The 16752-nt window shown below is 41.9% G+C and overlaps 1 protein-coding gene across 1 annotated transcript in view; it reads left to right on the top strand.

Moving 5' to 3' along the window:
• Nucleotides 1–14635, top strand: part of LOC111969937 (monocarboxylate transporter 2) — a 17970-nt gene extending 3335 nt beyond the window's left edge. The window contains exons 2-5 of the mRNA XM_023996336.2: nucleotides 1749–1969; nucleotides 6103–6246; nucleotides 9839–10681; nucleotides 13758–14635. Of these exons, the coding sequence (XP_023852104.1) occupies nucleotides 1753–1969; nucleotides 6103–6246; nucleotides 9839–10681; nucleotides 13758–14029 (1476 nt within the window). The 5' untranslated portion in view covers nucleotides 1749–1752 and the 3' untranslated portion in view covers nucleotides 14030–14635. The remainder of the gene's footprint in view (nucleotides 1–1748; nucleotides 1970–6102; nucleotides 6247–9838; nucleotides 10682–13757) is intronic.
• The last annotated feature ends 2117 nt before the right edge of the window (nucleotides 14636–16752 follow it).

Raw genomic sequence — 16752 nt, 5'->3', positions numbered from 1 at the left:
TGTGTGTGTGTGTGTGTGTGTGTGTGTGTGAACAAAAACTTTGTAAGAGGACAAAATCAATTAGGGCGGAGGTTTTTTAAATATTGTGCCAACAGAGGGAATAATAATCCCCAATATTTTTTTAATCATTAACTGTAATTGGAAGGGAATGATGACAAAAGTATCAACATATTTCTTTGATCAGTAGCTGTAATATTATTACTCAAAATAGCAGTAACTCCGTTATATTACTCGTCACTGCAAAAAAAAGTAATATTATTACTGTAACGCATTACCCCTAACACTGGTCACTGGTCACACAAACCCATTGAGTCACCTGCTACAGTCTACCCTTCCACTGGCATACTGTTTTGTTCAGCTCATAACTGTTTTCTTTCTCTTTCAGTCATCTGGTGGTCAACACAAGTGTGAAAACAGTCTGGAGAACATTCTCTCTGTCTCTCGCTGTCTCCCCCCCGACCAAATCTGAACCAATCATAGTCTATGTTTCACAAATTGGGAGAGTACAGTAAAGTTAAAAGATTTTGAGTACGGTTCAGCACAGTACTTTATATATTCAGTAGCGCTATACAAATTAAATGTATTATTTTTTATAACCATAATTATGCATTTCTGTGTAGCACAGATCAGGGACTAATGATGAAATGTCATTATTGCACTTCTGTTACTGGGTATAAATCTACTTCACTTACTGTAGTTTCTGCAGACATATTTGAATCGTAATTCTGAGCAGATTTTCATAAAAAACTGAGGGAGATTTTACAGAAATTCAGTTACTAAACGTTGCATCTGTTCTTCGAGTAAATGTGTTTTTGTAAAATGTTCAGTGTAAATTGTTAAAAATTTTCATTTAGCATGGAGTTGAATGGTTTGTTAAACTTTGAAATCAATAGTTTTTGTTTGGCATATATTTTAATGTGAAAAATCTGAAAAAATTTACAATTCCTATTCAACATTTTCATTTAGAACAAGGAGTAAAAATATGTGTAGCATGAGCCTATGCATCAAAGGTTTTGTTGTATAGCCCATGGCTACTCAAATATTATTTGGGAAGGTCCGGTCACACAAATGCCCAAAGTTGCAAAAGTCCAGATGGATTTGCCATTTACTGGCGTAGTAACAAAACCCCACCTCGCAACCCATGAAACCCCAAACTGTTCACACCCCTCTTGGCAGATACATTTTTTAAAAGCTAATTTCTTGCAATTCTGAAATTTCTGCAGTTCATGACCTGTCTTATGTGTTTATATGATAGCTAAGTGTCTCAAAAAAGTCAGTGGGGGCTCCCTGGGGGTTGAGGCCTCAAGGCACGTAATCAGGCCATGATAACTAGCCTACAAGAGTTCAATATGTTAGCCTAACTTACCTACCTAGCTTATATGTTGATCACCTGGACATTGCAGACAGGTTATAAATAGCTCTTGAAGGTCTCAGTTAATGACATAACAGGAATACTGCCCATACACTCAACAGCATTAAGTTGAAATCCTGACTGACTTGAAACTAATCAAATCACGAAAGAGGTTCGGCCTGTATGCTCCTCTCTGTGACAGCAGTAACTTGTCACTTTACATGTGTGTAAATACCAAACAGAGACAATACCTGGGTCAAACAATTATGGTTTGGGGAAATAAAGTGATTGACTGTTTTTCTCTGTAGTGATTTGTCTGTGTACTTAAAAAAGGTATATTCAAGATCATGTTTTTGATCCGGAGTGTGAACTTCATCATCCTCTTTTCTATCGACAGAAACATGTCCCCTGCACCAGAATCTCCCCTGGGGTACATCCCTCCAGACGGGGGCTGGGGCTGGGTCGTGGTGTTTGGGGCCTTCATCTCCATTGGCTTCTCGTATGCCTTCCCCAAAGCCCTCACAGTCTTCTTCAAAGACATCCAGCTGATCTTCGGTGCCTCCTACAGCCAGATAGCATGGATCTCCTCCATTATGCTGGCAACCATGTATGCCGGTGGTGAGTAGGCATGCATGTAATCAAGCAGCTCTGAGCCAGCATCAAGTCACATGAGGACCACAATGCACAGATTGTATTAAGGGATGCATGTCTTGTATGGAGCTTTGCAGTTGCTTGTTTTTTTCATCCCCAAATTGTAGGCCTGTATCTTGCATGTGAGGACTGAGTGTAGTAGCTGGAACGAATCAAGAAGAATGAGTACCACTGTGTTCACATGACTATGACAGCCTAAGAAGTGAAGTCTTTGTGCAGTCATCAGACTCTTCTCTAAAATTAGATGTTATTATCCCTAAATAATACATATATGTTTGTAGTTTATTTAGGAAGTCTACTAGTTGAAGAAAATACAGTAGTAGGCTATTTGAGATGAAAGCCAGGCAATTGCAACCGACTTTATCATGCTGATAGAGTAAGCATAGAATAAGAAGCTTGCTGTCTTACTTTACTCTAATGAGCTTTGACAAAGCAACCTCTCATTTTGGAAACCCGTAAATATATTGAATTAAAGAAACTCGTTGACCAGTGGCTGCATCTTGCTGCCTAGTGTTAGGCTTTATATGGAAGGGTTTGGCATAGGTTATTCATGTGATTTTACACCTGACACGAATTTGGGTATTTAAACAAAGCCACTCTTTCACTTAAGAATGGGGCCGTGAGGCGGCAGGGGATTCACCCTGGGGCATGTTCAGTTGGCCAACATGAGTGTTGATCCAGGGCACAAATATATAGACTGTCTGTCAGTTGAAAACGTTGTTTTTTGTTTTGTTTACCCTTGCTCTGTTTGCATGAGCATTTATATTCACAATTGTCAGTCGGTGCCGCAAGCCTTGATGGGACCTGGTGTGATGAATGACCAACATGAGTGTTCCATGTCACAATAAGAAAAAACTACCGTCTTACAAATCACTGTTGTTACTCAACGCCTGGGCCTGAATTTATTAATGATAAGGCACCTTACATGACTCATTAGATGACACTGAGATATTATAATAGAATGATCCAATTGAAGTTTGAGATAAATCAATCAGTGGCTGCAAGGTTAAAAGATGACAGGGCGCCTGACTCACCTGCAGTCACCAGTACAGATAATCCTGTGAAATTTTCCTGTTCTCAGTGGCAGAGGCACATGGCTTTATCATATTGTCCTTGGCTCAGCTTTTGCAATGTCACCCAGTTGAAAAAAGACAGGGAAAATATATCAGTCATGGGTTCAGCACATTTGGGCCTCGCACCAAGTCCCCATGGGACAAACGTGACAGCATTTCAGGGGACCTATGATTTAGGGAGCCAGAGTGATAAAGTTATAATGGGAGAGAAAATTGTGATGTCTGGGATGCAACTCCAAAGTAACACAGGAAGTGGGAGAATGTGATCTATGCAATACACACCACTAGTCCCTATCCTCACTGGGGTTTGCTAGGCTGGATGAATCTGTTCTAGCTCGGGCACTGCTCAGATTACATGTCTTTTTTTTTATAATCCAGAAATGATTGCGGTATGTTGTAGATTGGTACATGCACACGTGTATTTCTTTATATCTATGCCGTCACAACTAAACAGTGGAAAAAGACTTGATATGGTGTACTTCCGCTGGACCTGTGGGAGGGGATGAGAAGCAGGGTTTGATTAAAAAACAAAGGGAAATAAAATGAGAATTTGATTTATTCTTTGAACCTGTGTAGCGTACAGCTGCTTTTACATGAAGTATTACGTCAAGGTCATTGTCAGAATATACAGTGCATTCGGAAAGTATTCAGTCCCCTTGTCCTTTCCCACATTTTGTTACGTTACAGCCTTATTCTAAAATGGATTTAAAAATAAATGTCCCTCATCAATCTCCACACAATACCCTATAATGACAAAGCTAAAATAGGTTTTTAGATTTTTTAAAAATGTATTAAAAATAGTAAAACATACCTTATTTACAGAAATATTCAGACCATTTGCTATGACACTTGAAATTGAGCTCAGGTGCATCCTGTTTCCATTGATCATCCTTGAGATGTTTCTACAACTGTGGTAAATTCAATTGATTGGACATGATATGAAAAGGCACACACCTGTCTATATAAGTGCCCACCGTTGACAGTACATGTCAGAGCAAAAACCAAGCCATGAGGTCGAAGGAATTGTTTGTAGAGCTCCAAGACAGGATTGTGTAGAGGCACAGATCTGGGGAAGGATACCAAAACATTTCTGCAGCATATAAGGTCCCCAAGAACAGTCATCATTCTTAAATGGAAGAAGTTTTGAACCACCAAGACTTCCTAGAGCTGTCCACCCGGCCAAATTGAGCAATCAGGGGAGAAGGGCCTTGGTCAGAGAGGTGACCAAGAACCCGATGGTCACTCTAACAGAGCTCCAGAGTTCTGTTAGAGAACCTCTGTGGAGATGGGAGAACCTTCCAGAAGGACAACCATCTCTGCAACACTCGACCAATCAGGCCTTCATGGTAGAGTGGCCCGACTAAAGCCCCTCCTTAGTGAAAGGTCCATGACAGCCCACTTGGAGTTTGCCAAAATGCACCTAAAGGACTCTCAGACCATGAGAAACAAGATTATCTGGTCTGAATTTGGCTTGAATGCCAAGCGTCACGTCTGGAGGAAACCTGGCTCCATCCCTACAGTGAAGCATGGTGGTGGCAGCATCAGGCTGTGGGGATGTTTTTTCTGCGGCTGGGACTGGGAGACTAGTCAGGATCGAGGGAAAGATGAACGGAGCAAAGTACAGAGAGATCCTTGATGAAAACCTGCTCCAGAGCTCTCAGGACCTTAGACTGGGGTGAAGGTTCACCTTCCAAAAGGACAATGACCCTAGGCACACAGCCAAGACAATGCAGGAGTGGCTTCGGGACAAGTCTCTGAATGTCCTTGAGTAGCCCAGCCAGAGCCCGGACTTGAACCGGATCGAACATCTATGGAGAGACCTGAAAATAGCCGTGCAGCGACACTCCCCATCCAACCTGCCAGAGCTTGAGAAGATCTGCAGAGAAGAATGGGAGAAACTCCCCAAATACAGGTGTGCCAAGCTTGTAGCGTCATACCCAAGAAGACTCGATGCTGTAATCGCTGCCAAAGGTGCTTCAACAAAGTACTGAGTAAAGGGTCTGAATACTTGTGTAAAGGGAAAGTAAAGTATTTTTTATTTGTAATGAATTTAAAAATGGTCTAACTGCTTTGCTTTGTCATTATTGGGTATTGTGTGTAGATTGATGAGGGGGAAAAACCGATTTAATCCATTTTAGAATAAGGCTGTAACGTAACAAAATGTGGAAAAAGTCAAGGGGTCTCAATACTTTCCGAATGCACTGTATACTAGACATGTGATAAAACATTTTTTTACATTTTTTGTTTTATTTGTTTGCATAAATCACGAGCTATGTAAGTAAACAACAATTATTTAAAATGTGTTTTTTAACACATGTAATCAATTTTGGAGAATGGATTCAGAGTGGTAAAAATAACACCATTATTTTATTCAGATTAATCATCAGTCGTAAACTTGCGATTGAAATAGCCGCTGTCTGCCAAACTAATCCGCTTATTTTTTTACTAGGAATTTTCAATTATCACCCTCCTTGCAGATTGTCATTCTAGCACTGACTAGAAAGGCAGCATGTTGAGATTTCAATAATTGTGGCAGCCTACATATTTTCATGATTGATACTCGCTCTTTTTATTTAATTTAATGAATTGCGGGGAATGATGTAGCGTTGTGTGATGCTAAAGGACTGTTCTGCGTGTTGTCTGTGGCAGGGTTATGAATGAAGGATGAAGAGAGACTGAATATAGAAGGCTCTTTAATTACTGATTGATCACTCACACTAGCTGTTTTAGCGGGAACATTGTCAGGAGAAATGCTCATGAGTCACTGGCTTGCTTTGCTTATGTAGATAAGATAACTATTTAGAACATCAGATACCCCTTCACGCCCTTTTAGACATGAGTTACTATGTATGGATATTTGACCGCCAGTGCATTAGGGGTAATGAATAGGGATGAAGGATTAGGTTTTGGTAGAGATCTACCGGTCGGGTGTCAACTGCCTATCCATGACCTCAATGCTGTATGAACCTAAGACTGACACTTTCTCTCCCCTTCTCCTCTCTACTCTCTCACTCTTTTCCTTTGCAGGACCTATCAGCAGTATTCTGGTGAATCGCTATGGAAGCCGGCCTGTGGTCATAGCTGGTGGAGTGATGTGTGGCGTTGCTATGGTAACTGCTTCTTTCGGCAATACCATTACGCATTTGTACATATGCGTAGGAATCATTGGAGGTACCCACTCATTTCATACATTTGATTGACGTGGCTTGTTTTGTGATTTCATGTTTATTTGTGCGCCAAATCATACTCAACAGTAACAAAAATCACTTGTTTTTATGTGAAGGAAAGTTGACAACTAAGACAACTTTAATAATTATTTCTGTAGGCCTAATCCATAAGTTTACTGTATGCTCTAAATGTGTGAACCTAAATAATTCTAATTGTGGTCCTATTGAAGATAATGTAGTTGATTAATTATACCTAAAACACAACGTTAGATATAAGGGTTCAGGAAAGACATCTGGGATGATGTGTTGTGTAAATGAACCAGTCTCGACACGGGCTTAGATTTGTTTACCCTGCCGATAGACCAGCCCTCAAACGGCCCTGGCGGTGCTCCTATGGGGCTACACAACCTCTCTTGGTGGCCCTGGTCTCCCAGGCTGGGCTGGCGTGCTGTATGTCTGGGTTCAGGCCGGGGAGTCTCAGCCTCTGCATTGTGGCCGGTGCACTGGAGGGGGGGAGGGGGGAGGGCAGCACAGGTGTAATTAGAATGGTGCCATTCTGGTTCCAGGAGAGCACGGTTTACCAGGGCCCCCTGTTCTCTCCCACAGGCTCCCGTCCTGGCCCCCTCATGGTAGTGGCTGCCAACCGCCACCCAGCGAGACTCATTAACCAGCCACTGAGCTGCAGGCCTGGAGGATTAATAGAGGGAGGAGGGATTTGTGTTGTGTTCTATCCTCTCCTCATTGCCCTGGCCCACTGAGACACACTAGGCTAAGACACACATCCCTCTCTCACATACACGTACAGTGCCTTCAGAAAGTATTTACACCCCTTTGACTTTTTCAAAATGTTGTTGTGTTGCAGCCTGAATTTTAATTATTATAAATTGAGATTTTGTGTCACTGGCGTACACACAATACCCCATAATGTTAAAGTGGAATTATGTAGAAATGTTTACAAATTACAAAAATTCTAAGCTGAAATGTCTTGAGTCAATAAGTATTCTACCCCTTTGTTATGGCAAGCCTAAATAAGTTCAGGAGTAAACATTTGCTTAACAAGTCACAGAATAAGCTGCATGGACTAATTCTGTGTGCAATAATAGTGTTTAACATGCTTTTTGAATGACTACCTCATATCTGTACCCCACACATACAAAGTGAAGTTATTTATTACACTTTGGATGGTGAATCAATACACCCAGTCACTACAAAGATACAGGCGTCCTTCCTAAATCAGTTACCGGAGAGGAACGAAACCTCTCAGGGATTTCACCATGATGCCAATGGTGACTTTAAAACAGTTACAGAGTTTAATGGCTGTGACAGGAGAAAACTGAGGATGGATCAACAACACTGTAGTTACTCAAGAATACTAAACTAAATGACAGTGAACAGAAGGAAGCCTGTACAGAATACAAATATTCCAAAACATCCTTCCTGTTTGCAATAAGGCACTAAAGTAAAACTGCAAAAAATGTGGCAAAGAAATTAACTTTTTGTCCAGAATACAAAGTGTTGTGTTTGGGGCAAATCCAACACTTCACTGAGTACCACTCTTCATATTTTCAAGCATTGTGGTGACTACATCATGTTATGGGTATGCTTGTCATCAGCAAGGACTAGGGAGTTTTTTTAGGATACAAAAAAAAGGAAATAGAGCTTAACACCGGCAAGATCCTAGAGGAAATCCTGGTTCAGTCTGCTTTCCAACAGACACTGGGAGACATTCACCTTTCAGCAGGACAATAACCTAAAACACAAGATGAAATATACACTGGAGTTACTTACCAAGATTATTATTATTATTATTATTATATATTTCTACCTTAATTTAACCAGGAAAGGCTCATTGAGATTTGAAATCTCTGTTTCAAGAGCGTCCTGGCCAAAATAGGCAGCACCAAGTCATTACACCATTACAGACTGACAACATGAAAAACTACACGTAATCTAGTAAAAACCATAGAAATCACAGAAGTGTAACGAAATCATAAAACAGCAAATTAAAAACATTGACAGGTCAAGTTTAAAAGTATTTTGTAAGGAGTTCCAAGCCGATGGTGCAGAGTACATAAAAGCCCTTTTTACCAAATTCAGTTCGGACATTTGGAACAGTTAGCAGGATAAAGTCTTGCGAACGAAGAGAGTACCCACCACATTTCTGAACAATAAAAATGGCCAAATAAAATGGTAATAAACCCAAAATGGCTTTGTAAATAAAAGTATACCAGTGACTGAGCATACGAGTGACTAGAGAATGCCAGCCAACCCTGGTATATAAAGGTGCAGTGGTACATAAGGGGTTTTGCAATACATCTCAATGCTCCATCATAAAGGGTGTCAATTGATCTCAAATACTGAGCGGAAGCATTCATATATAAAATATCACTATTGAATGTTCCTGAGTGGCCTAGTTACAGTTTTGACTTAAATCTGCTTAAACATCTATTGCAAGACTGGAAAATGTCTGTCTAGCAATGATCAACAACCAACTTGACAGAGCTCAAAGATTTAAAATAAATAAATAATGATCAACAACCAACTTGACAGAGCTCAAAGATTTAAAAAGAAATAATGATCAACAACCAACTTGACAGAGCTCAAAGATTTAAAAAAATAAATAATGATCAACAACCAACTTGACAGAGCTCAAAGATTTAAAAAGAAATACTGATCAACAACCAACTTGACAGAGCTCAAAGATTTAAAAATAAATCATGTGCAAATATGGTTCAGTCCAGGTGTGCAAAGCTCTTACACAGAAGTACTCACAGCTGTAATTGCTGTCAATGGTGATTCTAACATGTTTTGACTCAGGGGTGTGAATACTTATGTCAATTATATATTATTTCTGTATGCAACAACCAGTTAAGTTGAAGAGATGTTCTCCCTCTGTACCATCTCAAATAGACAAATAACAAATACAAGGAGTATGTATTTCTAATCATTGTACTTTAAAGAGCATCCCAGTTCAATCAAGTTGAGACAGAGATAATTGTTGACCAAAAGTCTTAAAACAACGAAGATGAAAACGAATCAAAATCCCCCGTGGAGCTGGGATATCTACCCTGCATTAAGTCTTGTGTTAGCATGTACTTTTCAATCAAGGAAGAATGCATACTGAGAACTGTTTCTATCTGTGAACTAAAATAAGGCTTTGTAAGTTGTGTAGCTCAGTGGGCATTGTTCAGTGGGGGATTGTGAGCAGCAGACATTTAGCAGTCGTTAGAATGATGGAATGGTTCAGTCGAGGTTGCTACCTGGAGCTCTTCATCTTAAAGTGGAGACTCATTTAGAGAATAAGATGCTCATTTACAGGCTGAAATGTTACTAAATTGGATTTTGGGGAAAGGAGGTGGTAGTGAATGAATTACCTGGAGTCTCTAATTTGCCATTAAAATGTAGAAAAAAATTCTGAATATGTTCCAGCTTCCTCAAATGAGATTTTAGTTGGCAATGTGAAATGAGATGGAACCTTAATGTGCACAAAGTAGAATGGTCTTAATTTAATCCTGTAGTACCAGTCGTTTTAAATTGTATCCTCTGAAAATGTGACATGTGAACGTAACTACTCTCCTCTCTTGTATTTCCTGCAGGGTTTGGACTCTCCTTTAACCTCCAGCCGTCCCTCACCATCATTGGGAAGTACTTCCAGGTCAAGAGGCCATTAGCCAATGGGCTGGCCATGGCAGGAAGTCCAGTCTTCCTCTGTACATTAGCACCTATCAACCAGTTCCTGTTTAACCACTTTGGCTGGAGGGGCAGTTTCTTCATCCTGGGAGCTCTGCTGCTCAACTGCTGTGTTGCCGGTTCTCTCATGAGGCCCATTGGTCCAAAGCCCACTGGAGGCCAACTCAAGCAGACAAACGGATTCCCGAAGAAACCTCCCACGGACCAGTCTGAGGCCCAGATGAATGGACACAACCCACAGCTTGAGAAAGGCTGTATGGAAAACTTCAACAAGTTTCTGGACCTCTCACTCTTCAAGCACAGGGGCTTTCTGATCTACATCGTAGGGAACACAATGATGTTCTTTGGTTTCTTCGCCCCTGTAGTGTTCCTGGCCCCGTACGCCCGGAGCCATGGCTTTGATGAGTACTCCTCCGCCTTCCTCCTCTCCATCATGGGCTTCGTGGACATGTTTGCCAGGCCGGGGACTGGGCTGATAGCTAACACTAAGTGGATCAGGCCCAGGATCCAGTACTTCTTCAGCTTTGCCATCATTTATAATGGTATGTGCCACCTGTTGTGCCCCTTGGCCAGTGGGTACTGGGGGCTGGTGGCCTACTCAGTGTTCTTTGGTATAGCGTTTGGCATGGTGTGTGCCCTGCTGTTTGAGACACTCATGGACCTGGTGGGGCCTCAGCGGTTCTCCAGTGCAGTGGGACTGGCCACCATCATAGAGTGCGTCCCTGTGCTCCTGGGACCACCTATAGGAGGTAAGCATACTGAACACAGCCCACAGTCCCCCTCCTTATCCAAAGTCAATACACATACAGCTCATAGACAGCTAACATCTTTAGCCAACAGAACCTATTGACAAAAGGACAAGCACTATTTAACTAGTCACCACTCTCCCTGCAGTTCCTCAAAGATCACCTCTCCATTGTCATTCAGTACATGGCTGTCAGTATTATCCCAGCATTACACATGCACTTGAGAGAAGGAGAAGTCCGACTTTAGAAGACGTTGGGTAAAAAAAAAGCTGAATTTATTTGAAGCAGAAAAAGCAGCTAGTCGGTTGTTGCTCTCTTTCTCACGCTGCTCCTCTGTCACGGCCGTACGCTGCATGCTGTATGGTGGTGGAGTGGAGCCCAACTTCTTTCCAGGGTGTCATTATTGTAAGACATTCCAGTAGAATTGGATTATCATCGGTGAGCAGGGCGGCCTGGAGCGCACGGCCCTCCTAGAGAAAAGCCGTAATTGGTCACGGTTATTTACTGCTGTAAATAAGCCGGGCTGCTCTGGCTTTCAGGGCACGCCCGCTAGAGGATTCATCCTCCACGCAAATTATGGAACATTTTTCGGAGCTAAGAAGCCGTAAGGGTAATGACGGTCTCTCTGCGACTCTTTCGCTGTCTATTTTCCCTTCTCTCTTTACCAGGTCCCCTCGGCCTAGAGTATAAGGCCATTAGACCTCTACTATCACTGGCTGCAAAGAAAAGCTTGGCGAGTTAGTTATTGGAGTTACAGAAACCTTTGACCATTGCAGTGTTCCCAACTTAATTTGATTAGCTGACGATACGTTCATGGAAAATTAAAGATACACTGTAAGTGATTGACTCTAAACCCAAATCCTAATTAGCAAGCACAATCTAGTACACTTTACTATAAAAACAATGTCATAGATCTCTCTCTGGTTCTAAGGTTTCAGAGGAGGCATTTCCACATAATAGCGTACTACTGATTAGGAATCATTGTGTAAGGTTATTCTGACAGGACCATTTGCTTTCATGCTTTTTTTTGTGTTATCAAAAAGGGATAGTTCTCCCCCCATATTTCCCTGAAATTGCCAGGGATAGCACAACTTCAAAACGTAATCTTCAAAACGTAATCTTCTACACTCAACTTTGATGTTATTTAGCACAGAGGAGAACTAACAATGTTAACATTCTCTGCTCAGCCCAAACTGTTAAATAACACATTTCCATGGAAGTGAACTTGCTTATGGTCTTTGAACAACCTGTGGGCTTCATAATAATACATAATACAAATGTTCTCCTCATGGAGTCCCTCTCATTTCAGTCTCTGAAAGGGTAGAACACACACTTCTCTTCCCCAGACAAACTGGTGTTCTGCCTAGTCTATAGAGATCCTATGGTCTCGTCTGTCATGTAAAAGTAGGATCCCGTTTGATGTCCTATGCATCTCTCTCATCTGCAGAGTTTTAAGGAGGTGTAAATGTATAGCCCTCCTGGTTGTTTTGTGTGACCCCGTTCTGAGGGGCTCATTTAATGGAGGTAAATGCATCTCTCTGCACGTTGAGCATTCTTCTCCAGAGGGCAGAGTCTTTACGTTTCCCATTACAAGTCTCCTCGCTACGGCCAGCCTCGTCGTGCTGCGCCGTGCCTCTGCCCTAACCTGGGGGTCAGCCTAATTAGGAGGAAGTGATGTAATTGGTGTAATTATCCTTTTGCTTTCTGTGTTTAATGGAATCTCAGTTCAGACCTCACTTCACTCATCGGACTCCCGTAACTTGGCCATAATGAAGCCATGAATATGCATTTAGAAAAGAGGTGACTACGCCAGATGGACTTAATTACCGTTCAGCCAATCAAGGTCTGCCTTAATTAGGGTGACGGTTATCTGCATATGCCCACAGGACAGAACGCCCTCAATCAAACCATGGTCCTGATGCTGATTTATACTGGACCATGTGCAAAGTGACCCCCCCACACACACACACACACACATGAGAGATAAATGAATGGCCCCGTCCATATCAGCTTCATTGAAAATTGGCTCATTAAGAACAGTCTTTTAATTGGTTTACCTAACCTGAAAACTGCCCCTCCATTTAACAACCTAACTTTGTGTTTAGTGTTGTTGATTATGTCAGACTCAGTAATTGACCATTAGTAACTGAAGTTTGCTGGACATCAGTCCATTACATGTAAATACTCTTATAAAAGTTTGAAATGCAGAGGGCAATCAAAGGCAATGTCTCCTTGCACAAACACATGGAAGTTAGATAAGATGCATAAAAAGTATGTGGGTAAATCATGTTGTGGTGCTCAGCTGTAAAAACTTTCTAAATGTATTCATTGTGATTGAATTAGTCAATGACCATAAACTCCCCATACAATAGCTTGGGATAGTACAGCTTGAGATAGTACAGCTTGGGATAGTACACCGTTGTCACAGATGATCTTCACCTTCGTTAATCAATTTAGCAGATCCGACAAACATCTGACATGCATAACCCTGCAGAGTGTTATACAGTATACACAGGCGTAGGGGTGGACAGACAGATAATTAGATACACACTGTGGAGGCTGAGTGAGATGGGGAGGACTGCAGAACGATCCAGGGCAGGATGGAGGCTCAAAAAGCTTATGGTTCCAATCTGATATAAACTACATTTGTCACTTTTTTCCCTCTGAAGCGGGCTAGTTTTTTATCGTTTTCAGAATGGGCATGGCCACACTCCTGATTCATTCTTGTGCAGCAGACAAAATTGCCTTCCCAGAGAGCAGTGTGGAGCGTGGCCAGGTGTAATGGCTCCATGTTATTTCCTGCATGTCTCCAGTAGGATCGTCCTATCTTCTTCTCTACAGAAGAGTTTGAAAAGCACATTAAACCATACCCATGTTACACCTCCTGATTCACCTCGTGGAGCGAGATGGGGAAAGGCTTCCCTAAACCCATAACAACCTGTTGATGGAAAGATACTATAAGCAGGGGGGATTTTTGTGGGGATCTTGTCTAACTATACTTTCTATAACTGAACTTCTGATCGGAAAAAGGGAACAGAGACTTTGTTTAACCTTCCGTAACATTTCTCCTCCCCTGCAGGAGCCTTGGTGGACACCTTTGGTGACTACAAGTACCTGTACCTCATGTGTGGAGCGGTGATGGTGTTCGCAGGACTCTTCCTCTTTGTTATGAACGTCTACAACTACAGGATGCTGGAGCGGGAGAGGAGGCAGGAGGAGGGAGAGGTGAAGGAGGGCTGTGAGAGCCAGGAGCAGGACCAGGAGCAGGGTATGTGGCTGTGTGAGAGGGGAGAGGCTTCCTCAGAGGAAAGAGCAGAAGAGCCTGAGTCTACGAAGGAACAAGACACCTAGGGAGACTAAAACTCGCTATCCATCACACCAGTGTTTACAAGCACACTATATTGATTTCAGTACATCAATGTATAGGCCTATCTCATATCCCATCCACCCACACACACACATCCTATTTTATTCTGTTTATGTTGGTTCCTGTTAATGTGTTAACTCTACTTCTAACCTTGGTGGAGTACACTCCTGTAGGCGTTCCCCATGCTGACAAAGGCTGTTTGGAGAGAACTACTTCTGACTGTATGAGATCAAATAGCAGTGTAATCCTTTCCGGAACATTATTTATTTGAGCAGCCAGGTGTGCCACTCCCCTGAGCAGTCCCAGCTAGTATCTAGTTTCTCGTGGTCAGGGATAACTCCAGGCTCTAGTAATTCATTATAAACAAAAACCACCTATTAATCTATGTAAAGTTACATCGAGTGTTACTCTGTGAATTATGACCGTTAAATACATACTTGATATCAATAATGAAACTGTGAACAAACATTTGCAGTTGAGAGGTTTGTCACATCCATAATGAGGATGTAATATATCAGCCTTGTGGTAGTCATGAACATTTACTCTTCTGCCTGTATTGATGTTACATTGAGTGGATGAAGAATGCACTGTTACTGACATTATGATGTCATGTTATGCGTCTTGTTCAGGATCCATTTTTCACTTATATGACCAAAAGAAATGTCTGCTTTAAAATGTACCCAAACAGATCATAGAATGAATGTAATGAATGAACACGGATTCAGCTGTAATGAAGTTTACGATGACAATGTAAATCATGTATAGGCTGTAGCTTTGCATAAACTGTTTGTTTTCTTTTAAAGATGGATTTATTGTTTTAAGATGCTAACTGGAACTCACTTTTTTAAACACTGTATTTGAAGGACTGTATTCAAAGTTAATATGATTGGGTAGAATACTCAGCAATAAATGCCATCATTCTTATTCAGTATTTGATTAGAATTATTTCAATAACAAAACAGCATATGAATTACAGTTCATCAGATGTACAGTATACAATTCAGAATACTGTCATTCGTAACTCTTGACATTTAGCTTAAAGAAATATTGTAATGGGTACTATTGTTTCTTGTAGTTTTACCACTACAATTCAGCTAAGACAAAAGCATGTCTGTAATTTTTTTTTGCTGCATATTAACAGCAGGAGAGGAAAATGACAGTCCAAGTGGCACAGAACTTGGTGTCAAAGCCAGATTTACCATGCAGCCATTAATGTTTGTAGCTGTGGCCAATTTTTCACACCAATTAGAAAGATGTGTAACAAGTTTGAAAATGTCAGCGCTAAGGGCATGACTAGCTAATGAAGCAAGGCCCGGATGTTCCACACTAGCGCACTGAGCCGCATGAAGTCTCTGACACACTCAGCAAATCACTAAGCCAATAAATTAGAACCCGCACACTCACCAGCCAACAGCCCAGCCCAAGGTCCTGGGACATGGCAAGGTGGGGGATGCCTCAGAGACAAGGGGATAGTCGCTGAGTCTGAGATTCTTTTTCTTATTATAATATATTTCACCCCTCCACGCTGTTGACCCCCTACCCCAACCCTCATCTACCCCCTGTGTGTTCCCATAAATGACCATGGGGCATGTCCTTCATGCTGTCTCTCAGAACAACTCTCTAGTCTCTGGTGGATCCACAGGGGTGGTTCAGTGACCAACCTTTCCATACAGGATACAGGGTTGGTGGAAGACTTTTAGGGAATGCTGACATGTTTGTTGTCCCCTTTATTAGGTTTTATCGTCGCGGTAAAGGTATGAATGCATGATAAACGTGTTGTGGACCTGTGTGGTCCTTGAGAGGGAGCAATGTAGTGTACAAAACATTAGGAACACCTTCCTAATATTGAGTTGCACCCCCTTTTGTACACAGAACAGCCTCAATTCGTCGGGCATGGACTGCACGGTGTCGAAAGCATTCCACAGGGATGCTGGCCCATGTTGAATCCAATGCTTCCCACAGTTGTGTCAAGCTGGCTGGATGTCCTTTGGCTGGTGGACTGTTGATACACACAGGAAACTGTTGCGTGTGAAAAACCCAGCAGTGTTGCAGTTCATAACACACTCAAACCTGTGCGCCTGGCACCTACTACCATACCATGTTCAAAAGCATTTACAGTGCATTTGGAAAGTATTCAGACCCGTTGACTTTTTCTACATTCTGTTACTTTACAGCCTTATTCTAAAATGGATTAAATAGTCCCCCCCCCTCAATCTACACACAATACCCCATAATGACAAAGGAAAAACAATTTGCAAAAAATAAATCACATTTACATAAGCATTCAGACCCTTTACTTAGTACTTTATTGAAGCACCTTTGGCAGCGATTACAGCTTTGAGTATTCTTGGGTATGATGCTACAAGCTTGGCACACCTGTAGTTGGGAAGTTTCTCCCATTCTTCTCTGCAGATCCTCTCAAGCTCCGGCAGGTTGGATGTGGAGCGTCATGGCACAGCTATTTTCAGGTCTCTCCAGAGATGTTCGATTGGGTTCAAGTCCGGGCTCTGCCCGGGCCACTCAAGGACATTTAGAGACTTGTCCCAAAGCCACTCCTGCTTAGTTTTTTCTGTGTGCTTAGGGTCGTTGTCCTGTTAGAAGGTGAACCTTCGCCCTAGTCTGAGGTCTTGAGCGCTCTGGAGCAGGTTTTCATCAAAGATCTCTCTGTAATTTGCTCTGTTCATATTTCCCTTGATCCTGACTAGTC

This window comes from Salvelinus sp. IW2-2015, linkage group LG11, assembly GCF_002910315.2.
Source record: "Salvelinus sp. IW2-2015 linkage group LG11, ASM291031v2, whole genome shotgun sequence".
Classification (NCBI taxonomy): Eukaryota; Metazoa; Chordata; class Actinopteri; order Salmoniformes; family Salmonidae; genus Salvelinus; species Salvelinus sp. IW2-2015.
Note: the sequence above shows the minus strand (reverse complement) of the source record. Positions and strands in the feature narration are given on the sequence as shown.